This window comes from Hakea prostrata, chromosome 7 (assembly GCF_041222555.1).
Source record: "Hakea prostrata isolate BN-2017 chromosome 7, UWA_Hpros_2, whole genome shotgun sequence".
NCBI lineage: Eukaryota > Viridiplantae > Streptophyta > Magnoliopsida > Proteales > Proteaceae > Hakea > Hakea prostrata.
Genome location: NC_142606.1, coordinates 13,038,056 through 13,065,607, shown reverse-complemented (window position 1 = coordinate 13,065,607; position 27,552 = coordinate 13,038,056). Strand labels below are relative to the sequence as shown.

The 27,552-nt window shown below is 37.6% G+C and overlaps 2 protein-coding genes across 5 annotated transcripts; one reads left to right on the top strand and one right to left on the bottom strand.

The window, feature by feature from the left end:
• Positions 1–536: 536 nt before the first annotated feature.
• AAS (Pyridoxal phosphate (PLP)-dependent transferases superfamily protein) lies at positions 537–27,552 on the bottom strand. 4 transcript variants are annotated; one of them, XM_089160406.1, is made up of 14 exons: positions 27,234–27,552; positions 27,028–27,148; positions 26,769–26,841; positions 26,352–26,582; positions 25,245–25,408; positions 23,622–23,762; positions 19,556–19,615; positions 15,293–15,457; positions 11,483–11,539; positions 10,634–10,698; positions 8,919–9,042; positions 7,854–7,991; positions 7,624–7,747; positions 537–715 (listed from the first exon to the last, which is right to left on the bottom strand). In XM_089160406.1, coding segments are annotated over exons 1-13 (1,464 nt in total). In that variant the 5' UTR covers positions 27,236–27,552; the 3' UTR covers positions 537–715; position 7,624. The 4 variants fall into 4 exon arrangements, with proteins under 4 accessions (XP_089016532.1, XP_089016534.1, XP_089016533.1 ...); XM_089160408.1 differs by having other exon boundaries at positions 537–700; XM_089160407.1 differs by lacking the exon at positions 537–715 and adding an exon at positions 722–4,356.
• LOC149009895 (uncharacterized) lies at positions 2,313–3,361 on the top strand. Its single transcript, XM_089160410.1, has 3 exons — positions 2,313–2,466; positions 2,647–2,776; positions 2,905–3,361. Exons 1-3 carry the CDS (start codon positions 2,313–2,315, stop codon positions 3,359–3,361), a joined length of 741 nt encoding a protein of 246 aa, XP_089016536.1.

Here is a 27,552-nt window from a genome sequence, read left to right as displayed (position 1 = left end):
ATTAGATAATATTCAAATAAACAATTATTTGATTAAAGTAAAGTATTAATTTTTTTTTCTTTAGAAAGGATGATGATCATACTTTGGAAACCAGTAATTAGTAACTAGAAAATCAGAAATAAAAAAACATTATAAATAACAATTAATAATTGAAGCGAATAGTGATTTATAATTATCATAAGATATTTGATAGAGTTTCAAATTCAAATTTGAATACTTTCGATAAAGTTTTGTTAGATATTAAATGGAATTCAGATAGTAGTTTTGTTTGTGGATTCATCGACGTCAAATCCAATTCATTAAGGCTTGGTCATGGCGGATTCAAATCTCGATTCACAAATGGGTTTATCCGTTTGGTTGTGGACTCGTTCTGATCGGTCCTTTTCCGTGATCGAGTTTTGGGTGGTGACCCGTATTTCCTTCCTTAAACTTCTTTGAATCTGCTCTTGTTTTTTAAGTGATCTTGTTTCTTCCGCTTTGGCTCCCGTTTTTTTGCCTGCTCCTGTTTGTCTATGTTTGTTTTTTTGATCTCAGTCAAATCCAATTCATCCCTTAGAGGTTTATTCCAGAATAATTCCCAAACGACTTTGACCATCCAAATCATCATAGAATCTGGTTTGGCCGTGGAACAAGAGTTACTTCATGATTTTCACGTATTGAATTGTCGGCCCAGTTATCCATTGACCCAAAAGTCCAGACCCTAAAACACCCAGACCTAAAAGTGCACCAGGAAAATGACAATTAGAATGATGACAAACCCAAAAAGCATGAAAAAGACATCAAACGGGTGAAGAAAGTATATCAAGTTCATCACTTTACCCATAAACAAAGCAAGTCACCATAGCATTCATTGGCTTTCCTTTAAGAAACAATAGCAAGTGCTTAAGTTTGAGGATTTCAGGCTCTCTCTCTCTCTCCACTCACTGTATAAAGTGTAAATTCAAGTTCTATACGAGCAAAAGCTTGGCTGCCCACTAAGGGTTGAAACCATTGAAGAGTTAGGTATGGTCAAAGGAAGAGCTCTGAATTTGAACTCCTGCAACTTAGTGAAGCTTTATGACCACACGTGAACACACAAAATCTATCATGTTTGGTCAAATAAAGAAAGGTTTAAGATGAGTGGGAAGTTCCATTTGTTGGCCTCAATGGGATTTTATACTTAATAGGATAGCTTGACTGGTCAAGAAGAAATAGACTTTGTTGACCTCTTTGCACAGACCTAACTTGCTATTACAGAGAATATCAACCATTAATGATAACCTTAAAAAGAACTATGACTTTCTTTGTCGACCTTACAGCACAAACTGGTCTGGTTCTTGCATTTCAAATCATTATTATCTCTTAGCCCTTTTGCACTCAACATTACAGGTATGGTCAAACTGAAGAATTTGAGACCTAGACTTATATGGTAATCTCCAAGGCCTAAAAAAAAGTTGAAAAGAAAAGGGAATCCAGTGATCCTTACTAAATCTTTATCTGCAAGTGATTAGTGAGTATGGTTTAATTAACTATAATTAATCAAGAACTTGTTTTGGAGACTGTATCTTCTGCAGACGTCAGGTTTGCTTCATTTATTGGATCAGACACCACACATGATCAGTGCACCAATGTGTATTATTGAATTTAAAAAAAAGCAGAGTTGAGTCCTTCAAGCTTTTTAAAATGGTTTATGTTGTGTGATGCAACCATTCCAGCTTGCCTACCTTGAGATTAAAAAAATCAGGGGTTTCAAAGACTCCCCCAGTAGGATCTTTTAGGCCTAAGCATAGCAGATTAAGCTTTTGGAACCTAGTGATTATGAACTGGCATTTGCTTTTGAGTTTAAGCAGACAGAATATATCCTTAGCAATATCAACGATGCTTATCTCAATCCACATAAAGTCATTCGGGTTAAAATAAAAGAAGAGGATATGAAATATTCCATGCCCATGCTAATGCATAGTAAGGTTCCATAAAAGAGTGCAGAACCATTCAACAGATTTCATGGAGTACAATCTGAACATTCCTTAAAGTGCAGAGGGTACTTTGGTAACCTGATGTAGGGTGGAATCACCTTTTTTTTATTAGAAGATCACCTCCCAACGCATGGTGGAGATCCAAGTAGATCTTGCTTTAATTTTAATTGACATATTAATGAATATATATATTCTTGGGATAGAGATTGCTGGAGATCATTTGATAGGGACAGTTAACTTGAGACAAGATAAGTTAAGAGATTATGGAGATATAAATAGGCTGGAGTATCACAAACCAATGTCATGCAACTAGGAAGCCAGGCTTATTACTTTGATAAAGGCAAGGAAACTTGATTCATGGTTTGGGAAGCGATGGCCGGACAGTTGGGCTGGGGAATCATAGAAGAAGGCTGGAGGAAGGGACCCTGGACTGCAGAAGAGGATAAATTGCTCATAGAATATGTCAGGCTGCATGGAGATGGAAGATGGAACTCTGTGGCAAGATTTGCAGGTACCATTAACCCACTCAAACACTGATAACTGTTGTTAGTTTCCCAACCCACTTATTCAACTATATTTTCACGTCATTCTGTAGAATTTATTGACTCATGCAGCACCATGCAGACACTAGGTTTTCTAGTGTATTCTCATATATTTTGGTCTTCTCTTATCTATGTGTTTGTTGGCTTAGGGCTAAAAAGGAACGGCAAAAGTTGCAGGCTGAGGTGGGTGAATTATTTGAGGCCAGACCTCAAGAGAGGGCAGATAACCCACCATGAAGAGAAAATCATTCTAGAGCTTCATGCCCGGTGGGGGAATAGGTGAGGCAATTGAGACATGTTTCAAGTTTCTGAAGTATGAAACAAATCTATAATGTGTTCTTTCTCTTTCTGAAGTCTATATTCTTGTCTGTACATAAAAGATGTAACTGAAGAATATGATGTCCCAGGTGGTCAACAATTGCACGGAGCTTGCCTGGGAGAACGGACAATGAGATCAAGAACTATTGGAGGACACACTTCAAGAAAAAGGGAAAATCTGCATCAGACTATGCTGAGAAGTCAAAAGTTCGACTCCTCAGACGAAAACAGCTTCAGCTGCAAAAGCAGCAGCTACAACAGCAGCAACAAAACCAAGTTGAAATGAAAAATATCATGTCACTACTTGATGAGAGTGAACATAGAGCTCAAGTAAGGCAGGAAATGGTTTCCATGTATTCCAACTCCTCTGAGGAGCAATGCTTACTCCCTTCCATGTTGGACAGTGATGCCTCCGCACCAGAGACCTTGAATGATGACATTCTGTGGGGAGGCCTGTGGAACTTGGATGATAACCATGGCAACATGTATGCTACATGTGCAACCAGCAAACCAAGTCTGCCAAATCTTCTCACCTCTTTCTACTGAAGAGTACCGAGTTAGTTTGCAAGTCTACAATTTCACAGTGGACGTTTCTCAATCTTCCTACAAACTGGTTAGAATATCAAGCCTATAGCCATAATGGCTTGTTCATATGAATAAGTGTTCTTTACATCAAAAGCTTAGTGTTGTATTGTATGAATTTAACTTCGGGTTTTGGCCTATTCAAACAATGCTAGTACCAAAGTCCTCTGAAATCACTAGCATGTATGCAAGTTCTACATTAGTTGTGCCTTGTAATTTTATATTGAATCACTTCCCACTGTAATAGGACCAGACCAAGACTATACCAAGAAAACATTCTGAACCATATTACTGTGTGTGATGAAGCTACCCATGGGCGAAGATCACCTACGCACCTCTAGACCAGGCCTAGAAAGATGATAGTTGGGCAACAAACTGGCCTGTAGCTTCCTGGAATTATGTTCTCATTTCTAAATAACCAAGTTCAGTGCTGAAACAAATAATGCCAAACAGGCTTGGACAAAACCTCTCAAGCAAAGTGTCGGTATGTCTTGGAGGAATTGGCCTATCACAGTAGATGATAAAAAAGGAAAAAGAAAAATGCCACGTTAGTTCAGCTAAGTAAGGATTTTTTTTTTTGGGGCTTCTTTCCTGTAATCCTAGGGGCAAAGGTATGAAACAAAGAAGGTTTAGATATATGACCTGGCCAAAATAGTTGAAGTAACATAAATCTGTTATGGTTTTTTGGGGACGAATAAATAATTCATTACCAAAGAGAGGATGAGGGGGGAAGGAAGGAAAATAAGCAAGCGAAGGTCAGAGCTAAGCCCAAACAACAGAAGCTCAAATTGGAAAAAAGCCTTACATAAGTTTGAACAAAGAACATAACTAAAAAGCAAGACAAGAGGCAAGCCTATTCTTTCTTTTAGCTTTTATTCTTCCTCTTTCTAAGGGACTTGAGGTCAACAATGAAATCTCCATCATCTTGGTAGCAATCTTTAGGGATATGGTTGCTTTTCCTGCAACCAACACAATCACGGTCAGACAAAGGGGAAGGGAAATTCAATATTGGGCACCACTGTCAAAGCATCATCATTGCATGACAAAGAGTGGCCCACTTTAGGCTGCCCACAACAGGTGAAGGAGAACCAGCTGGCAATGCTCTTGAGGTAGCTGTAAATCCCCAAAATGGGAGGACAAACTGGAGAGGCGAGAGAGAGGGGAACGATAAATGGGAGAGAGGGTGGATGAAGACAAATCCGAGAAGGGGGGGGGGAACTGAGGAGACAAGGAGAGAGAAGAGAGGAGAGAAGGGCAGACAAAGAGGAAGGGTTGGAAAGACTAGGTTGAGAGGGTGGGGAGATGATGGGTTGGGCTAAGGCGAATGAAGGGGAAGTGTTGGGGGTGGATAGGAAAGAAGGGCGGCCCAAAAAAGAAGGGCCAAGGGATGGATTTAGAGGAAGGGTAAATTCAGGTCTTTAGAAACTATTACAATGTAATATGGTACCAGATCTCAAAGTATGGTAATTCATGTCCTTAGAAACTATTACAATGTAATACATTGCTGCTTTCAGCTTTATGAAGAAAATTGAATTTGCTTGTAACATATATCTGGTAAACTTAGCTTCTTCTATGCTGTATAAAAGGATGGACTACTATTCCATTGGTTATATTTTACAATTAGCTGATCTGTAATAATTTACATAATCTTAGGAATTAAAAAGAATAATTGGGTTTCTATTTAACAGATAGATTTACACCCGAGATCATTCCAAACTGTCTGGCCTGTGATATGATGTAGAGTTCTACAAGGAACAGGCGAGTACGTTAGCATGTATCATAGGGCCATGGAACATTATTATATCGGGCATTACTGGTGCTTGTAACTAGTGGCTTCGAAAGGCAGTTAAGGTCTCTGGGTCTCTTATGTGTGAGGCCAAGATGGTTCACATCTCCGGGCATTCTTGCATGTTGGGAGCATAAGACATACCTAATCTGTTGCGAGTACTATACCAGTTGAGACTTAGAGCTGGTTGCTAGGTTTTCATTTCTAATAAATGGATCACACATTATCGTGGACTATGTGGTTTTCTTTTATTAACTGCTTGCATGATTGTTTGTTATAATGGTTGTACTGATGCATGTAAAGATATGATGTGTTACATTGCATTGCAAGTTCCCCTCACTAAGCTCGGTAGTGTGCTGGTGTAGCATACTAGTCAATGCCTTAAACCTATGTAGGTGGGGTGTGACAGTATTGAAGGAGCTCTGTTAGGGTCAAACTCAATTTGGTGTATGGAAATGCTGGAAATAAAGTTTTAGATCTCGAAATGAATGAATATGTTCTCGCTCGTGTTTTTAGCTATGGTTGACTACTAGAAGATTCATAAATGATATATAACCCCCAAAGGGTCTAAAAGTTGAAAGTTGCACATGCCACTGAAAATTTAATTTTTGTTCCTCGATTTGGTTTTGACTTTTAATACCAAATTAGAATCATGGAGAGTAGCTTTGGAATCAAAAGGCTTTAAACTTAGTAGATCGAAAACAGAATATCTAATTTGTAACTTCATTCATGATCGGGCAGATGATGAGGTGGTGATACTTGACGATAAAGAGATTCCTCAGAGTGATTGTTTTAGGTACCTAGGTTCAATTATAAGCAAAAGAGGTGATTTAGAGGATGAGATTTCGCAAAGAATTAAAATAGGGTGGATGAAGTGGAGAGGTGCGTCCGGGGTCTTATGTGATCCATGATTCCATTAAAGCTTAAAGGAAAATTTTATAGGACCGTTGTTCAACCAGCTACGATGTACAGTGCAGAGTGTTGGGCTGTTAAAAAGAATCATATAGATAAACTCAGTGTAGCAGAAATGAGGATGCTAAGATGGATGAGTGGCAAGACTAGGATGGATAAGATAAGAAATGATCATATTAGAGTTGGTCTGGGAGTTGCTCCCATAAGTGATAAGCTTCGAGAAAGTCGTTTGAGGTGGCACAGCCACGTTCAACGGAGACCTATAAATGCCCATGTACGGAAAAGTGACATAATCCATATTGAAGGAACTACAAGAGCTAGGGGTAGACCTAAGATAACCTTAGGAGAAGTGGTGAGAAAGGATATGTATACTTACGCCTTGTATCTAGTATGGCCTCGAAAAGAACTGATTGGAGGGCAAGAATCCATGTAGCCAACCCCATTTAGTTGGGACAAGGCTTATTGTTGTTGTTGTTGTTGTTGATTTGGTTTTGACTTTTAACCCTTCACAATTTGATTCTTTTTTTTCTTTCTTTTAATGGATTCAAATAAAGAGGTCAAAACTGGTCAAGACCAGCCAAAACATTGCATTTTCTGAACTCACATGCCAACTTGTCTAGGTCACCTGCACAACCATTCAACCAAGGTATCTAAGTTGGAATTGCAGGTGTCGACCTAGATGTAGTTCAATAGAACTAAATCACCAAAGTGCACAATTTAATTTTAGAGGATCAGAATTGACAACATTTTTCTTCTCTCAGTAGAATAGTTAAGAATTTGTCATCATCATCATCATCATCATCATCACCAATCCTTATCCCAACTAAGTCAGCTACACGGATTATTGCTTCCAATCAGCTCTGTTTGAGGCCATACTAGATACAAAGCCTAAGCTATGCATATCCTTTCTCACCATTTCTCTTAAAATTATCCTAGGTCTGCCCCTAGCTCTTCTAATTCCTTCAGATACTTAAGAATTTATGCCAAATATAAATGCAAAGTGTCTAAATCTATTATAGGAAGTATAAAATCACTTCTCTCTGACAGCCAAGTGAATGTGAAACATCAAGTAACAAGATGCTGATATTGCTTTAATAATCCATTTTTCCCCAAATGAAGAATGAAGAAATTTTCTAAGAGAAGATGCATCATGCATTTCATGATAAAGTCCAAAACAAATGTTACTTCATAGCAAAAGAATCAAAGATATTTCCATTCTTTATTTTCGTTCATTTTATTAATTAGAATTATAGGTATGGACCATTGTTTTCTTGGCCCCTTTCCCCCTTAAAAGACCCTCAAACAAATATTCTTTGGCCAACAAATATCAAGAATACAAATGCTTCAGGGTTCACCTTTAAAGAACAACAATTGGTGGGAGGGTGTTACAGCTAGATGTAGAAAGAATAATTTTAGCCAGTCAAACAGATGACAGGGAACATTAAACGCTCTGTTGCAGCTTAACACTTAAAAGATGGGTGAACTTTAATAAGCAAATGTATGAATGAAGCAGGATTACTTAACTCACCCTAGAACCTCCCTAATAAGGTAGTGGCCTCATCTTGCAACACTTTCCATGCTGCATTTACATGGCTCTCTTCTGTCAGTGGAGTTCCCACCACTAAACGTAGAGTGTATTTCCCTGATAGGACCTGTTTTTTTTTTTTTTTTGAAAGAAAAAAGATAGACCCATTTAACCACACATTATACAAATGTGAATGCAGAAGAATCAAGTTCATGTGGCAGAAATGGGCTAACCGTGTGTGATATGAATAATTTTCCAGTTGAGTTTACAGCCTCCAGTAAGCCACGGTTCAGTTTATTGCAGTGATCTTGATCATCTTGTTGGGGACAAAGGCGAAAACAAACAAGAGAAAAAACCCGAGGCACGAGAATCTGCATAAATCAAAAAGTAATGAAGAAGCCAGGAAAATTATTACAAAATATAGTAAATTTCTTTCATGAGAACAGAAAAATGAAGTTCAGAGTACCCCCACCCCCACTTTTACTTGCATTAATTACATAATTTTTTTCATTAGTGAAAAACGGAATAAGATGCAAATTTACTATTAGCTGAAAATCGTATCCTCTTACAAGACCATATTTTGTTTCTATCTTCCCCCCAAAGAGAGATGGAAATGATCTTCTCCCACAAGAACATTATTTTTGTTTTTGGCTATCATACAGCTGTGACAGCCTTCATTATCTCAAACTCTAACTGTTAGCTAAAGTTCTCTTCCAAGTTCTAAAGTCCCTCAAGGTGTAGTGAGAGGCTCATTTGGTGCTAGAGGAGTACTATGTGCCCGCAGCATTGACTCAGGAAAATACTTAGACAACGACATTATTCTCCTTATATTTAAATTTTTAGGCAAAGGAACCCTGTCACTAATTTCCAGCACCAAGAACAGCCACAACTAGAGATGCATACATTTTTTTGTAACAAAGGCGCTTTTTATATATAGGGAAATTGGGGTTGGGATAATTACATATGCCGCCGGTAAAGATTGAACCCACAATCTCTCCACTGAGAGGTGAGTTCTCAACCACTGCACTATCCTTCCATTGGCTAGAGATGCATACATGTTAGACAAAACCAGTAGTAACCAATAGTAAACTCAAGGTTTGAGAGATGCAAGTGACTGAAATCCACATGAGAACAGGTGAATCATCAATAAGGGAAACAAAATGGCTACATCAACATCTGAGATACAATTTATAAATTATGACCTATCAACTGGAGCCGAAAGTCAGACATACCCTTAAGAAAACACACTAACAATCTAATAAATACAAAAAAGGGGAAAAGATTGGAGATTTACTTACCTCGAATCTTTTATCCAAGGCAACAAGGTGTTCGAAATGCTTAGCCAATTCAATATGGTTTCTTATGTAATGCTGTAGATTCTCCAAGCCATATAATCGCAAAACCATCCATAGCTTCAATGACCTTACAATGAAACTCCAGGTTAGATATGGAAATAAGTAACAGATCTTTGGACCTATAATTGATACATATGACACCGTGATAAGATATCATACGATTTAAAAGAATGAAACAATTGATAAGTAACAATCACTAATAAAAAACGATTTTACTTATGGAAGCATGCTACAATTTTACATATGGAAGCATGTTACTGTCTAGCTTGTAAAATAATACAAAGTTGCGGAGAGAGGTTATTCGGCATGACAGCTTTATGAATTAATTTTTACCTAAGATTTCTTCAACACTTTGGAATCTTTCACGTAACTAATCAATGATTCTATAAAAAATTGGACATTCATCTTAGCAATTTTTTTCACATTATCATTATTGTATTCGTTGCTATTGTAGTTGCTGTTTTTGTCATTAAATGTTGTTATGATATTATTTGTTTTTTAGACCGGCAAAGTTATTTGTTTGTTTGTCTTTTCCCCCTTCTGTTGTTGTTGCTTTTGTTATCAATTAAAAGGCTTCTGGCAAGGTTATTCTTCCCGTTGGCTACATGGGTATTCTCAATATAGGCCATGAGCCAAATTTGGCACATGTCAACCATATGGCCATGTATACCTCTGCTCCCTTTATTTCTTTAATGGTCAAGTCTCTAATTATTGTTGTTGTTGATAATAACAACAACAAGAAGAGAAACAGACCTGTCAAGCAATTGTAGAGACATCCTTCAAAACTTTCAGCATGTAGTGAAGTCAGATTGCACTGAGCTGACACATGAACCAGGGGATAATGTGGGCAACATGTTCACAAAGTTTGAATGCCAACTGCATTGCCATGTGACAGTGCAAGGAGACTGCCCATTTATTTTTAAGTGGAAAATAAGACATGGTTGCATGCTCCTACACCCACAGGTCCCAAACACGAGTGCACAAAAAAACAACCCCCTAGATCAGAAGGGGAAGCGAAAGTATGGTAGCTACTTGCTTGTTACATTCAGCTCTTCAGTTGAAACTTCAGTTCAGTATTACTTCATTCGGACTAGAACAAGTCTATTCAGCAGATTATTTATCCTGCATCAATAATTGATGCCCCTGCATGCAACTCTAATTGAGTCATTGGTCCCTGTAATAGTGCAAGCACTAAACAACTAGACAGTGACCTCTTACCTTACAACCATTTGATTGTCAACATACATATAAAAATACAATCAAAAGGGCACCACATATGCACAAACACTAATAGCACCATCGTCTAGATCTTAGCACTCATTAGGACATGACTATTGGATCAAATTCTATATTTTCACTTGTTTTGACTAGGATGGATGCACCAACTGGGGATCATGGTCTATAAATTCCACTTGAATAGTGATTGATCAATTATTATAATTCTATGCAAAATGATCATTGCAAAGTGTCTCCAGTAATTCAGGTTATTTTATTTCTACATGTTTTAAGTCATATGTACATAATTACAAAAAACTATGTTTCTAATGCCACCATAGATTATGGTCCAAAAAGAGTAAACTCATAATAAAAAATTAGATGAGAGGACCTCCAAGAGAATTATGAATATCTCAAGTGCCATATCAAAGAACACAACACACCTGAACCGACGTCCCAAAGGAATTTGCCAATCTTTGTAATCCACAACCATGTTTCCTTCTGAAGCCTGGAAATAAATTTCACTAACAGATAAGTTGAGTTTCCAGGTATTAAACTTCTTCCATAAAAACACATACTTCAGATTAAAGAAAAATACAAGAACCAGTACCCAAAAGAAAAACAAATTACAAGATGAGGGACATCATGTCATGTTTCAGTCATGAAAATAAGCCCATTAGATGCATCAGTGAAAAGTGGGGCTATGGTACAATAAAATGCGGTAGAAAGGACACCAGGAACCAAAAAAGAGTTGGCTGAGATCCTGAACAGAAGTGCTGATGTGCAAAAACATAGCCATTAATGACTTAACATGTCACCTAAGTGAGCCTTGGTCACCTTGCATCTAGACAACTCCTCAATGCCGGGAGCCTGACAACTATCAGTTAAAAGCAGTTATGGTCTTAATAAGGTAGCATTTCAGTGACCTCCCTAAAGCAGCTGTGATAACTAACAATCAAGGTTTACAACAATTTCAATTAAGCTTGTGCCCCCCCCCCCCCCCAACCCAAAAGAAAATTTGTTTCCGCCACAAATATGAATGGTTTGTTCATTGAGTTCTTGAATGAAGCATAGCAGTGCTCATAGTTTGTTATGCTTATGACCAGTATGATTGACATTTCATAGCTTACAACACAGGCAAATTAATATCCATTTGCACCCATTAAAAGTGGACATAAAACATCAAAACAACCTTACAAGAACAAGTCTTCATAAAGCATTTTCTGAAAAAGATTTTCCTCCACAAAGGTCAAGAATAATAAAACTTTGGTGAAAAAGTAAAAGGAAATTGCCTTATTTTTCAGATATTCTGGATTTGTGGAAAGCGACTGAATCAAATAGTTACGATCCTGTTGATCAGAAAAAAGCATAAGAATGTTAACTTTCCACGTGTATCTAGAACACAACACAAAATAAACAAATTTTAGGTCGGTAATTGTTAATATGTTAGACAATGAAAATGAAAGAAAGAACCAAGGGTCAAGAATGTCATCTTTTGCCAAATGATCTCTGATAGATTTGAGTGTTTCAGCCAAAGATTTGTTTAATGCCACACAAAATATTTGAATTTTTTTGAGTTCAGTAAATGAAGGCTATTTTTGGACCCAAAATTTATTTTGTTCTTACCTAAATTGACTAGGGTGAATGAGATAAAACTTTTCCCTACTTCAACTTAAAAAGAATCAGAAGATGAGAGGAAAATGAAGAACACAACAGCAGGGTGATATTAACGGTGAGGCACTCCAACCTGCACCAGTATCTTTAAAAAATTCCTTTTCAGCTAATAGATGATTGGAAGCAAAAACAAGGGCTCAAGGAGTAGATTACCATATAGATGGATCATGCTTGTGACCCACCCTTACCCCCTTGATGCAGCCTTGCTCAAATAGGACTCTAGATTCAAGGACCTCCAGGGCTAACCTGAATACTAGGTCCAAAACCCTAACCAATTGGAGATTGATAAATTCCTTGATACGGGGTAGATTTGAGATGGGATGAAAACTTAGGGGAATGGGATAAAACTTGAAAGGAATTTATATTTTATTCCTTAGAATCACCTCTTCAAGTTTCAATGAATTTGGATGGTTGGGATTGGGGTGTATAGAGTTTCTTAACTTTGGAAGGAAAATAGGGTGACAATAACATGGATGGGCATATCTGGGGTTTGGTGGGTCCGTTAAGGCTGAAATTAAGATGGAAGATCACTAGGGTTGGGGGGACAAGATCCCTAAAGTTGAGACAGATTTAATGGTTAGATTGGCCTAGATCTGACCTTGAATTTTGGGTCTCTAGAAAAGTCCAAAAATTCAACAAAATTCAAAGGGCAATTTTCATTTGGACACCCTAAGGTTTGATCCAAGTCATTTTATCCAAGAAAAGGGATATTTTGAATTTGCCCTCCATTGTGGTATCCAATAACCACCAAGGACACACCATTAATGACCAAACGGCTTCCGTTAGTTTAGTCATTTTTATGCCCACATGCCTTTTCGATTTCCTTTCTTTATTACCAAAGTAAATATTCCAAAGAAGGAAACTTCCCAAAGACATCTGAGTTCCACATCTCTTGTTCTCCTTTCTAAGTGAAATGCATAACCACGTTCATTTGCAGAAATCAACTTCGTAAGAACAACTCTAGACAAAGCCAGAAATGCAACATTTTTAGTGGAAATCATATGGTGAAATACATAAAGTATAAAATTTGCCACTCTTTATGCTTCTACACGCCTTGATTTCAAAGAAGCATTGCCCTTCACTAAATCTAAGGAGGGGCTATAATCCAGGTATCCTCCACAAAACTCACATAAACCTGATTAGTGCTTCTATTCTTCAAATTTGTAAAGTGGAAAGTTGGTCCAGTGGGTCTTTCATGGTGATGTCTCATTCGTTCCAGCTGAAAAATGCGAACTTCATTAGTGGCTTGGGAGTTTTCCCCATTGTTAGTTAGAAACCCATACTTAGAATCCACTACAAATTCTGCGCGGTGATTACTGAAAACCATGATCTCTTTGCTGGATTGTAATAACTCTCTCTATCTTTTCTCTCTGGCATTGGTTCATCAATCAGATTTGCAGAAACTCGGCAACTAGATAGAGGAACTGAGGCATATGCAATTCATCGCTTTACCATCCAGATTCAGAACTACAAAATTGCAATCACAAACCCCCCCTTGACCTCTTTGCTTCCCACCCCCCCTTGTTCTCCTTTGTATGTGTTTCTTTTGGCTTTCAGTAATTTAATTTTTTATTCATCCAAAAAAAAAAAAAAAAAAATTTTGGGTCCACGGAATAGGCCCATGACCACACAAACTAATGAGGACATCAGTGAGTAGTTCCGAGTTTACCGGTGACGCCAACGTAGAAATCATCCCACGACAGCATCTATGTGGATCGATGATGAGTTCGGAGGTTATCAAGTTGCTAGGATCCTATGGTTCAATGAGAAACACTGCTCATAGGCAGTTTGTCATGTTATTTTCCTTAGTTTTAGTGGGTTGGGTAGTAGTTTACTATTAAAATATTTTAATTTCATGTTTGAGTCTTTATGGGCTAGGCCTAGAGTCTATTTTGGCCCAATTTTGAGTTATTTTGAGTTTGGATTATATTTACAACTTAAGTTGGGGTTATTTTAGGTATTAAACATGTAGGGTTGTGAGGAATCAATTTTTTTATTTAAACCTTGTATCAAATTCGTTTTTGGCAATCAATCAATGAAAAAAAGAATTACAAAAGAAGCTCACGCTGCTCTCTCTCTCTCTCTGGCGGTACTAGTTCTTCCCCTTCTCTCCAGGTAAGCTTTCTCTCCTCCTTTCACCCTTGTTTCCCACTAGAAAACTTCCCCTTGCTCTCCTCTACAAAGATCTACTCTTTTTTTCTCAAAAAAGACCTAGTTTCTTTCCTGGAAATCTTCTTCTTCTTCCCCAAACCCCACGATTCTGTTTTTCTGGCAAAATAAAAAAACCTTCTTTTCTTTTCTGCCTTCTTTGTTAGTCTAGTTGTCTTTTGTTAGTCTCCTTTCCTTTCCCTTCTCTTTATTTATTTTCTTTCTCTCCCTCTCTCTTATCACCTACTCTCTTTCCTAGGATACGCCATTACTTCAAAATATTATTTTCTCCTTTCCTAGGATTCCCCACTACTTCAAAATATTTTTTCTTTCTCTTATTTCTGTTTCCAAGATGCTTTCTAACCCCTGTTTTGCAGCCAAGATTAGCAGGTAACATTTTCTCTCCCAAAATATTTCTCAATTCTTTGACGGTAGTTTTGTTTAAAACAAAAACTTCCCAAGACTCCTTTTACATTGTTAGTTGTTGAATTCCTTGTTAGAAATCTGCTATTGACTAGGACAGCTCTATTTTTCTTTAAGTTTCTTAATACCCTCGCATTCAATTTAGTGTTATGGTGCCAATATCCCCATCCCCTTGTTTCCCTATTGATTCTTGTTTAGTTGTGCTTACCAGTAAGACTTATTGTGTTTATTTCTCTATTTTAGCTGTCTTACATGCATGATTAATCAGATTTCAAGTGCTGCAAATTCCTTTCTTTACTATCTGTCAAGAATAGGTGTTTAATTCTAAGAGTCTAGTAGCCCACTTTGTAGGTCCCCTAGTTTCTAGGGTTTCTCCTACATCACAAACATATTAAACAAAAGCCCAACACCCTTATCTATCAAAACCTCAAAAATGCGTAATTCATAAGAAAAGATTATTTTGCCCTTATAAATAAAGTTAGGCAGAATTTGCTTTAATTAAACAATTTGTACTTAGCCTAAGACTAAACTTTTGGGTCCACAGAATAGGTCCATGACCACACAAACATATTAAACAAAATCCCAACATCCATATCTATCAAAACCTAAAACGTTACCCTGTTATTCTAAATTCAGAACTAGTGCCAGCTTTGAAGAATCCATCAAAGCCTTGAAGATGAAAACTAAAATAACATTATCCTTCAACTTATGAAGCTTTTGCATACAGTTTTACATGTAAGCATGGGAGATAATAATTATTTGACTACATGCAAATACAAGGCTTCTGCATAAGTTTTGCAAACAAAAGGGGAACAGTAAAGATAATTTGATTAGATGAAAACACAGCATCAGCATACCTTTACCCAGAGCAAAGAACAATCAAAATTAGTAAGAAACCATTTATGTGCATTCATATTAAATGAGTTTGCTTCTTCAACACCATCCAAATAGTGTCGGTATTCTGGACACACACAAGCACTTCCTGCATATGCCGCATCGACATGGAACCACATCTCATTTTCCTATAAAAAATTCAGAAATCAGTAAGTTATATTAAGAAATAATAAAAAACAATTATCATGAATGAGCTAAATATAAAGGGAATAGCGAATGGCTCATCAAAGATTTATATTGTTCTGCATAGAATGTATGGAAGGAACAAACTTAAAAATTTCAACATCCAGCGAAAACTTCAAAGCAAATGCATCTCTCCTACAAGTTTTCTTATTCCCCTCTTAAGAGAAGTGTAGTTTTGGCTTATGATTGCACACAGTAACTAAAAGAGATCGTGTTCCTGCAGTTCTTATAGTGTCTGCTAGAGACCCACAGGGCACTCTATTTTAGTGCCACATGGCCCACAACTTTATTTATAACTTTCTGTTGAAATGAGTGCAACTTGTACTAGAAACTTTTTTTTGGGCAAATACTTATATTAGAACTATTTTCCTATAAAGCAATAAGTGAGGTTTATCGCTTTCTCACATAGTCACAAGCATAGCATAAGAACTCATGAGCGGGGAGACGCGAGATATGGCGAGACTCGCGGAACTCGTTTGGCTGCGAGCGGATGGACGCCGGGGAACCGCTCGAGATCTCCCAACCGCCTTCTCGCCTTCCGCCCGCCTCTCGCCTTCTCCCTTCTCGCCCGGTCTCGCGATTCTCTTTTTCTTTTTTTGTGGATTTTGCTGTTTCCCTTGCCTCTCTTCCTCTCCGGTCTCTTCTCTCTTGCTTTTTTGTTTTGCTTATATGACTTCTTGGTTGTATTTATTTTATTCTTGTTGAGATTGTGACTCATTGGATGGTTTTATACTTTGTTAGTTGATGCATTTGATATCTTGCTTTTCATTATATGCCTTAAGGTTCTATATTACTGTTGTATAACATTGCATTCCCTAATCCTACTCATTTCGGTTTCACACTTGGGTAGCTTAGAAATCATCCATGGGTTGTTTCTAACAAATCCGGCCACCACGTGTTTAAGGCCTTAAATAGCTAATCCGTTTCAACCCAATTGGCCCTCCCCCGGGGGCCACCGGTTGCGCCAAAGTTGTATATCTCCCGGATCTCACCGGTGGTCAGTCTCTCTTTCGGTGGCGGGTCTCTCTCGGGGCGGATCTTCACCTGCTCTGAGATCTTGCAAGATATTTTGCATTTTTGGTTTTGTGTAACAAGATGCCAGGTGAGTCAAAATAGAACAACTTAGCCGAGTTGAAATCTTAACCCCGGAACTTGCTTTGACTGAGATATCGACCCAACTCAAACTGACACCTTATATACTATGTACCAAACTCAATTGAGTCAAGATATCCTGACTTGATCTTGCTGACATAGAGGAGCTTTGCCCAGGTTCTTCAAAGTTTGCTGCTAGCTCAAATCTTCCATTTCTGTCAGATCCTTCACCAAATCCCAGGTAGAAGTCTCTTTTTCTTTTCTTTCATGAGTTAAGGGCTTTTGCCTGAGTGTATTATTTGTACAATAGGCCATTTGAGGTTTTCACCTCAGCGTGGCTATTTCCATCAAGGGATCCAGAATGAAACCCTGATTTACACTACGGTTTTCTTAAATCTGAGATCAACTGCATGTTCAAAAGGCCTAAAATAGGTTTGGCAGCAAGTTACAGTCCCAAGTGACACCTAATATCCCTTTTGACAGAGGCTTGCGATTCAAAAAAAGAAAAATCCCACATCTTGTTGAGATCTTGGCTCAACTCATTACTTTGAAAGGGCAATGATGTCCTGAAGTTAAAGATCTTGAGCCATGCTCACATGCTGTCACATTTCAGCAGCATGAATAAGAATAAACAACAGATGCAATCAACAATTGCTTCCCTTGTGTTCAAGAACCTAGTGAAAGAAGAACCATAATCATTCTAACTTCCCCATAAGTACTCACAACAAAAAGAATGGAAACCATAGCGTACCAAGCCAGACTTGCTTTTACATTTCAACAATCAACAGAGAGAAAGAGAAAACATTAAAAGAAAAGAGTGGTGCAAGGAAGGAAATATTTTTTTCAAGTGCTCAATGGAGAACTAGCTCCAAATGGAAAGGAACTAACCATCCGAAACAAGGACCAATGATAACATAATTGTACAGTGGAATAAAAAGTCATCATTTTTATTGCTTAAATGACCTCAAGCTTTTACTGAAAAAGAGGAGCTGACTATAGGAAAGCAGAACAAGAGGAGGTAAATGAGTAAAGCAGAAGATCTGAAGACTATTGAATTATAGTCATTCATGATAAAAACTAAATTTTTGAAAAACAGAGATTTAAAGAGTTGTAAGATGTATAAAGAAGTGTGCGATTCCGAACTAAAATGATTTATAACCTATGAAACAGAGCAGTTCATTTAGAATCTCCTTCGACATAGAGTTCAATAGAAAACACATTCAGGAAGTATTATGAACTGTTAGAAATAGCTTCTCGTATCTACTGCAACAATGCACTGGCCAAATACTTGCGGCTTCATTTTATTTCATGTTAAAGTATACTGACTGAGGGTTGGACAACTGTGAAGGGAATCTTTTTTTTCTTCATCTTGTTTATATATATATATATATATATATATATATATATTTGAGTCTGTGACTGCTCATTAGACATTCAACTTTCTGCTCCACTCGGTAGGGTTTTCTGCTTCTCCATACAGTTCACTTTATAGATTGTTGCAGATCTGAAAACTGTTACATGGAGTCAGAACTGTGAACAGTCAAGAACTTTAATTGATCCATATTTCTGTTTTGAGAGTTTACCTAAGGCCCTCATGACTGTGGTTATGCTGTTTTGGTTGTAAATATCCCTTCATTGGTGGAGCGTGAAAGTGGGTTTTCCCCCCCCCCCCCCACCCCCAAAAAAAAAACCCTTTATCTCTCATCTGTTTTGCATTTTTATTGTCCACAAGATTTCCCATCCCTCTTTTACATATTTCTCTTCTTTCCCCTTGACTGTTTAGACCTCAGTTTTCGCCATTTTATTTTGTTTGGACGCATGTGGCTGACACAATAAGTTGGGAAAAAGGCTGTCTTGTTGTTGTTGAATTTCTATGGACAAGGCTCATTCATTGCTCCCAGGTTTGTTTTCACCAGAAAAGTATATAGATGTATCTTGATAGTTTATTAATTCTAGGAATTCTTAAGAGTCTGGGTGTCTCTGTCTGTCTAATATATCTTACAATCCAGCTGTTGGATTGTCTTAATTGAGCCATTACACCACAATATTGTCCTCAACTCAATTTGTCTTGTTACCTCATCAAAATCTTGGAAATGCGCTATACAGGTTTTCTCCTATTGCTGGTCAGCATTCTCTATTGTAGTTTTGATTTCTAGCAGGCTGGTTCATTCTACCTACTGCTGATCATCTCTCATGACTAATATCTTGTGGACTGAGGTCTAGTGGCTAGTGATAATTCCTATGATTCAGAACACTGTGTGGGCTTAAATCGGCATAGTATATCATCACTGCTTTCTGCTTATACTGTTACAATGGGTGACTCAAAATTTTGTGGGGAAACTGTGAGTGTCCACAATTATATTTTACCAAATTAAGTGGCGCTTCAAACTATCTATGGTTGGGCCACCCACTTTTGGAGCTCAAATCCGATGTCAGGTGACCCCCAGTACTCTGAATCATTTGCTGCCCCCCCCCCCCCCAAAAAAAAAAAAAAAACCATGCCCTCTTTTCAAGTTAATCATTGCGATACTGCTAGCTTCCCTCCTTTTTCCAAGAAGCAACCCTATATTGCCTATTCCTTTCCCTGCCCTTGGAAGATTTAGCCACATAGCTTCGATAGCAGAGGTCATGCACCCTGTCATGAGATTATGGACCTGGATAGAGTGCTCTCATATTGGTTGGCTTTGGTTGTCTTGTGTATTATTTTTGTTAGGGAGTCTTCCCCAGATCTTCTCATCTTCTTTCTTTTTCCGTCTTTGGTGATGATTTTTTTTTAAGGTATCAGTGTCCAGATCAAGTACCACTGGAACATAATTCCATCCAGCTTGTTGTATTATATTCAAGGAATATATTAGTTACCTCTATAATCAAATAAGAGTATAAGGAGTCCATGTTTATGCTTTACTGATTTTCACATGAAATTTTCTAAATATATCACTTAGGTCAGTCACCTTAGCAATTTTCCCCAATGCTGGAAGAGGATCCACAGCTGTTGAAGAAGTAGTACCAATCTGAAAATAACCAAGCAAGATTACATTAAAAAGAATTTGTTAATATGGAAGTAGCAACCAAAATACTCATAAGTAGGATCTTGTATGGGTTAAAACAGTAATGCCATATCTGGGATTTGTTTGGACTGCATACTGCCAAAATCCAAACAGTAGCCCCCCCCCCCCCCCCCCCCCCCCCCCCTTTTTTTTTTTTTTTCTTTTCCTTTTCTTTTCTCTCATTTAATTTTAATCCCTTAAAAAAATTCCCCCCCCACCTTTCCCACAAAACCAACCACCAAATTTCCTACAATCCAACTTATATCCCGCAAAACCCCCCCCCCCTTTTTTTTATTGATAGATGTTGGATTCTATTAGGAGTCTAATAAGAGTTTGTATAGGAATTAAATTAGAGTTTGCATTCATGTAAACTTCTATTCCTTGTAATAGTCTACTTTCCACTTTATTATAAATAAAGGGCTTGAGATCATGGATCAATAAGCCATTCTACCAAACATTGTATTTCAACATGGCATCAGAGCCTAAATTCGATTTGGGAAGCGACCTACCTTCTTCTTCTTCTGATTTTTTCAAACCCATCGCCAATCTTCAGTTCTAGGCAGTTTTTCAGTACCATCTTGGTCGCCAACTGAAACGAAAAAAAAAAAAAAAAAAAGAAAGAAGAAGACGATTCTTTCCGTCTCGATTCAATGAATAAGAACAGAAACGAGGAAAGAAGAGAAGAGAGAAAAATCAGCAACTTCGCTGCTTCGCACAACTTCGGCTTCAGCTCCTGCAATTTTTTCTGTCGATTCTTCATCTAAAGCCTCATTCGCTTGGTTAGTCATCTAAACCTTCGATTGGGGTTCGCAATTAAGGTTCTTCGATGGGCTGTTCTCCTTGCTTTGTGAAGCCATACGGATCTGTTATGGTTTGAATTTGATTTTTGAATTCAAGTTTTTGAATTCAATTTTTGAATTTAAGTTTTGAATTCAAGTTTTTGAATTTAAGTTTTGAATTCAAGTTTTTGAATTCAATTTTTGAATTTAAGTTTTGAATTCAAGTTTTTGAATTCAATTTTTGAATTTAAGTTTTGAATTTAAGTTTTGAGTTATTTTGGTAAATTTGCTTTCGGGGACTTATATGTAAATTTGTATAAGTTCGAGATTTATTTGCAAATTCCGTTTTTTCAAGGACATATTTGTCATTCTGTAGAAAAAAAAAAAGAAAGAGGTAGATCTGTTTGGGTTGTTTGCTATTGCATTCCGACATTTGTTACTTTGAAAGGGTGAAGACCAAGAACTCAGATAATTTTGTCAACATGACAACTATTGATGATACTACTGCTCCCACTGGATCCGAATATTTTTCCACTTTTCATTCTCTTTCGGAAAGATTTGACGGCACAAATTACTTGATCTGGTCTCGATTGCTTACCGACTATTCTGGAAGAGGACTAGTTGGATACATTACGGCACTACTATCAAACCCACTACCGCAGTGTTTTACAGGATAAATGGATATCAAACGACTCTCTTATTATGTCATTCCTTTTGAATTCCATGCATCCAAATATTGCCCGGGTTACCTATTATTTGATACCGCAGCCCAAATCGAAGGCTAGTGCTACTTCGAAACATAGGGACAGTTGGGGAATGATGCACGGAGTTTATGAGCTACGAAAGAAGCTTCATGAGACTACCCAAAAGGAACTAACGGGCCCACTATTATGCTGAGTTGCGATCTCTTTGGCAAGAGTTGGATCATTATGGGGATTATCACCCCACTAATCCGGATGATGTGGTGACATATAAGAAGTACATTGATAAGATTCGAGTATATGACTTCTTGGCAGGTTTGAACGTGGAGTACGATCAGATCAGAGTGCAAGTCTTAAGTCATTCTCCCTTTCCTACACTAGAACAGTCTTATGCTCTTGTTCAGTGTGAGGAAAGTCGTCGATTAGTCATGCTTCATACTCCTATATGGAGAAATCAGCTTTACGATCATCTGCTCGCACTAAATCCGATCCGGCTAAGGAGATTATTAAGTGTGAGCACCGTCACAAACCATATCATACCAAGGAAAATTGTTGGAAATTGCATGGGAAGCCCTGCTGATTTTGAGCAAAACGAGCACAAAGACAGGGGAAAACAAAAGGCTATTCTTTCTAAGACGGTTTCCACCACACCCTCTGCAGACGTTGGTTTTTCGCGGGAGGAGTTCGCTACTCTGCGACGTATTATGCGGTCTTCTCTCGCCGGTACAGCCTCGACCATCGCTTCCTCTACTACCCCTACCAACTCCTACCTAGCTACTTCAGGATCTGGGGAAGGAGATTGGTCGTGGTAAATGGACTTTATTTGCTCGAGCCGATTGGAGGATCTACTTCTGCTTTGACTACACCTTCTAATCCGATCCATTCGGTAATATCAGACCTTCATTAGTGGCACCGTAGGCTTGGTCAACCCCCTTTCAAATTTTGTCATTTTCTCTAGATTTGTTTTCCGATACTTTTATCTTACCATTACAATTTCTTCCTTTCCAAGTTTCCCCATTGGAATTTCCTTTGTTATAATCTTCCCACGTGTACGCTACCGTGAGGGGGAGATTGAAGATGTCTACAATTCAAAGCCTTTCATGTAGACTTCCTTATGCAGAATTTGATCTTTGTTACCTTTGAAAGTTTGTCCCTTACCTTCGCAATCTTCTACTCCTTTGAAAGTTTGTCCCTTACCTTCGCAATCTTCCACTTTGGAGATCTAACATTGCTATAGTCTATCTTTTTGACGGCGAACTTGATCTCTCGTTAACCCTAGAGAATTGCCCCTTAACTTGACATCTTCCCTTCGAGATCTAACCTTGCAAAAGACTTGTCGTTTGACCTTTGTAGAACTTGATCTCTATTACCTTTGGAGATTGTCACTTATCTTGACAAATTTTCCCCTACCTTTGGAGATTGCCCCTTGGCAAACTTTCCCTTTAAAGGATCTAACATTGCTACAAATCAAAACTTTCACTTTGGCTATTTTTCCCTAGCTATTGTTACCCCAAAAATATATTTTCCCTCGGTTTGTGCGAAATTTAGTCTTCTCAACATTTGAAGATTCTACTTCTTTACTTGGGCGTTCTTCCTTGGAGACATAAAGTTGCAGTAAAGATGAGGACAAATCAAATGGAAGTCCATAAGGCGGACGTAATCTATAAGTTTGAAGATCAAATTGCTGATGTTTACCTGACAGATGTTTTATACTTTTTGGTCAAGTTGGACATGTGTGATATCCATGCCTCAACTTGAGGGGGAGTGTTGGATTCTATTAGGAGTCTAATAAGAGTTTGTATAGGAATTAAATTAGAGTTTGCATTCATGTAAACTTCTATTCCTTGTAATAGTCTACTTTCCACTTTATTATAAATAAAGGGCTTGAGATCATGGATCAATAAGCCATTCCAACCATTGGTAAAAAAAGAGGGGGAAGGGGGGGGAAAAAAAAAAAGGAGGGGGGGGGGGGTTGAAAAAAAAAACCCGGGGGGGCCCCCCCCCCCTTCTAGAGAATAACACCCCCCCCCCGGGTGGGGGCATGATTGTTGAAATATTGTATTGATACATGCCTTGTGTACAAGAAGGAAAAAAAAAATTTAGATCAATGTGGGATATTACAAATAATATCCTGGGGACAATTCTACCCTTATATCTAGAATTACAACACTCCCCCTCAAGTTGGTGCATAGATTGTTGAAATATTATGTACATGCCTTGTGTACCATGGGGGTACACAGGGTCATGTACACCTTAGTTAAGTTCACTACCTTGCTAGGTCGAACTGAACTATCGTATTTTATCCATATATAGAATAATTTTCGACATAATGCATGCTTTTACTAAGCACATACAAATGAACAAGGCCTCCCCTAAATAGAACAAAGATACCTATAATAACATTAGTCAATGGTACATATGCTACCCAGTTGCCATAATATCCTCAACCGAACACATATGTCAACAATGTCCATATGTTGGTTTTCTTACCGTAGCACATAAGAAAATTGGAATCAAACCAGCAGCAATGTCATTTGAGATGGCTTCACTAAGTACATCAGGAGAGAGTGCAAAGTTCATAGAAGGGTCAGTTTTCAGCAGTCTACAGTTCTCTGAATATATCCCTGCAATCTGAAATCATTCAGGAAACATCATTCAAAATCAGATCACTGAAACCTCCATATAAACTTTCATTCTGTGAGTAAAACTATATGAGCCAAGCAAGAAGGGAAACATGTCCACAAGAATATGTTTTAGTGATCAAGAAAGAACTGCTTATTACAATTTCAGCAGCATCTACTAATGTTTATTGTCCAAGGAATTGACAAGGCCAGATTTATATCTAAAATTAACAGAACCAGAAGTTGCACTTGGCTGCATAGAGAATCACAGAGACACTACAACACTATGCCCCAGAAGGTTTTGGAGAAATATTCACTAAAACCCAAGTATGGTTACAAAACCCAAGCTACAAAACTTCTTTGTCTTGTATAAACTCCTGGCAGAATCACGTCACTGAACTTCAGAAAGGAAATTAAAACTCAAAAAGAATATACTTACAAGTTATGATCTATTCTCATAAGCAACTACGACATAAATTTTCAATCCAAAATAACCTACACCAATATGTGTGTGTATACATGTATATGTAAATGTTAAGAGTATGATAAACGTTGGGATAAGAATATACTTCAAAAACACAACCAAATAACCGATATTGATTAGAAAGTTTGTCATGTTTATAGTCATAACAATATAAAACGCAAAAAAAATTAACCATCATTTGAAACAGAAAATGAAATATTCTAAAACAACAGTTAACTTCTCAAATTAACTAACTACAGAGTAACATAATAATAATCCACACCCAACAGAAAATAACAGCGGAATGGAAAAAGAACATTAGAAAGCAACAGCGTGGGTGCTTTGCAGGTTCATAGAATCATTGAACAAATTCCTAGAGACCCACTGGTGCACTCGGTTTTCTTTAATTCCAGAAACTGGTTATGGAGTCTTGTATAGATCCAGAAAGAAGCTCTTTCAAAATAAGGGAGCATGGAAATATTTGCGAAGTCTTCAAAGAGAACAAGTTGAAGTCCAAACTCTGAAGCAGTCTTCAATTGAGTAAGATAAACTAAAATAAGCTTGAAGCTAGTCTGCATAGCTTTCAGGTTTGTATTCACAGAGTGCACAGTTATAAGTGGAGAAAATTTCTTACTCACTGTATTTAGAATTGTAACTTTTCAACCTTCTCATAATTGTCCTTGGTTTTATTTCCAAAAGCTCTTAGTGAGGACTTAAAAAATAAATTCCCCAAATTTAGTTTTTTAAGTGATGTATCATTATCGTTTTTGTTTCAGCACAAAGTGATGTATAACTATGTAATTATTAAGAGTTGTCATTTTCAGTGTCACTTTTGAGCAAACATGCAAAATGACAGGGTTTATCATCCTCAGAAGAAAAGATAAAAAAAATGTGTTATACTAAATTGACAAAAAAAAGCAAGTTTACAACTCTTATTTGACACCTTAAGGGGTGTCAATAAGAAAATCCCTTCACCAATTGACAAATTTTTATTAGAAACTAAGATACTAATGCAAAAATCTGCCATACCCTGCAGGCTTTTTGCAGAGAAGAATGTGTTTGATCAGATGCATACACTACAAGCTTTTCAAGGGAGCTTTTTCCCATTCTCGTCAAGACCTTATCACGAGCAGCCAATAGAACAACTAAAACAGCTTCACTTGCCGTACCCTGAATCACTCCCCCACCTTTACCTGCAGTATGATTTTCAAACGATTGCATGATATTGCAATGATATTGCAATCATATCTTATGAGGACAGCTAATAAACTTACTCAGAAAAAAATATATGTTTAATAAATATAGCATACCATGTGTAAGAACAAATTTGTGGTACTTCATTCCATTAAAGAACATAATTGAAGCATTTTAAACTTCCAAAATAATATGTAGATGGAGCATTTGTCTTAAGAAGAATTCTAGCTATAACAAAACACTGTTATACATATTGTGATTTTCCTGTAATAGAAAGGATACATTGCACATTAATCTTGTAGTTCATTGGAACTAATAGAGTCCATTATCTAAGCCAAATAATATCAGCAGTTCAAGAGATCGAACTTGAATTATCTTTTTCAACCCAAAGAGAACCTCGAGGATCAGCTACTAGTGAATATATCCATGGCTCATAAGCAGTTATACCTCAATTTTAATACCAAATACTTTACCCAGCTACAAGAAGGGTGAGAAACAGGTGCATCATCACCAGAAATCAAGTGTAGAGTTGGGCATGACCCAACTTTCAATCCGACCAGGCAATGAAGTTTATCAAGGCACAAAAGATAACGTGTTACTTCAAGTTTAAAGGTTCATTGAACACTTTTGAATACTTCCTTGAATGAATTGCATTGCACAGATTATGAGTTGACTCTCTCAGCAAAGAATTTATCTATATTCCCATAGGGACTGTGCAATGATATATATTTTTTTAAATTTTATGGGCCCAAGAAAATGAAGCAAAGGACGATATAAGGTACTACTTATTATATTGTGGACAGCAACATACAATGAGTCAGCAGATGGAACCAGTCTCAAACAACCAACACTAGCAGAAAACAGATTAAACATCATGGTGATGAGGCCTAGAGCTACTGTCCTGTCACTAAAATCTGATATAGTTGCTCACCATTACCTTACCATGTGAAAGGAAATCTTCAGGTAGCTTCAACAATTTACCAAACCAATCCAAAACAATAACTTCCAGTTCAGTCGCAGCAGGAGAAGTCATCCAACTGAAACCAACAATGTTAAGACCGGCACTGAGCATTTCTCCTAAGAACCCAGCGGTACTGCTATTAGAAGGGAAATATGCAAAGTAATTAGGGCTTTGCCAATGGGTTACCCCTGGTAATATCTTCTCCTGGATATCTGCATCCCGAAAAAATATCACTTCATTACCACTATCCCGATCAACAAATTCAGAAGTCAATAACAACTGAATACTCCACTGGAAGAACAATTCTAATACTAAGCCAATGGACCAACAACGTGGAACTTGAGAAGAGAAGAGATGAGGGGGAAAAAAGGGGGAAAAAAAGAGTTGAGTAACTTCACCATCAAGAACATTTTGCAGTGATTCGGGATGGATAGGTGCAGAATCCGGCAAAATTTTATTCAGATACCCAGGCTGCATGGAAGGTCCAGAATCAAACAACTACATTAAGATGAGGGACGAAGTGGGGATAAAAAAAAATCACCTCGAAAATATTTTGGTTGGATACTTCAAATCTCAGATATGAAATAATCTCGCGCGGTTAAAATCTAGAAACCAATCGAGCCGAGTTTGTAAGGGAGAAGAAAAAAGATTTCGCACCTCAACTCGACTGAGAACTGGGAAGCTCTCAATGTTCTTGTAATAATCAGCGATGAAATCAACCATCTTATGAGCATTCTCTCTGAGCTGCTCAGCGTCCATCGGCTTCAATGCCTTCTCCCTGAAATTAAAATCCAAATACTCAATGTCATTAAAAACATGAAAGATTACTAATATACGCGTCATCAAATGTAGATTATGCTTACATTTCTCTTTTCTTGAACTACAGAACTGGCAAGCAATAGAGAGAGAATCAGAGAGCGCACACTCGGAGTCGCTAACACTTCGGTATCCAAGGCTCCAATGTTCGATAGCAGTAACAGTCCTTATAGACGAAATGGTTGTTTTCACGCCCCTTATATCTGAAAAAGGCATTCGCCACTAAGAAGTAAGAGACAAAGAGAGGAAATGGTCCTCTCGCGTGAAGCGTGTCTCTTGCACTCAAGAGTCCCAGACACAGCATGGATTGAAACACCCATCACTCCCGCTTTGGATTGAAACAGAACAAAATAATGAAAGGTTCGA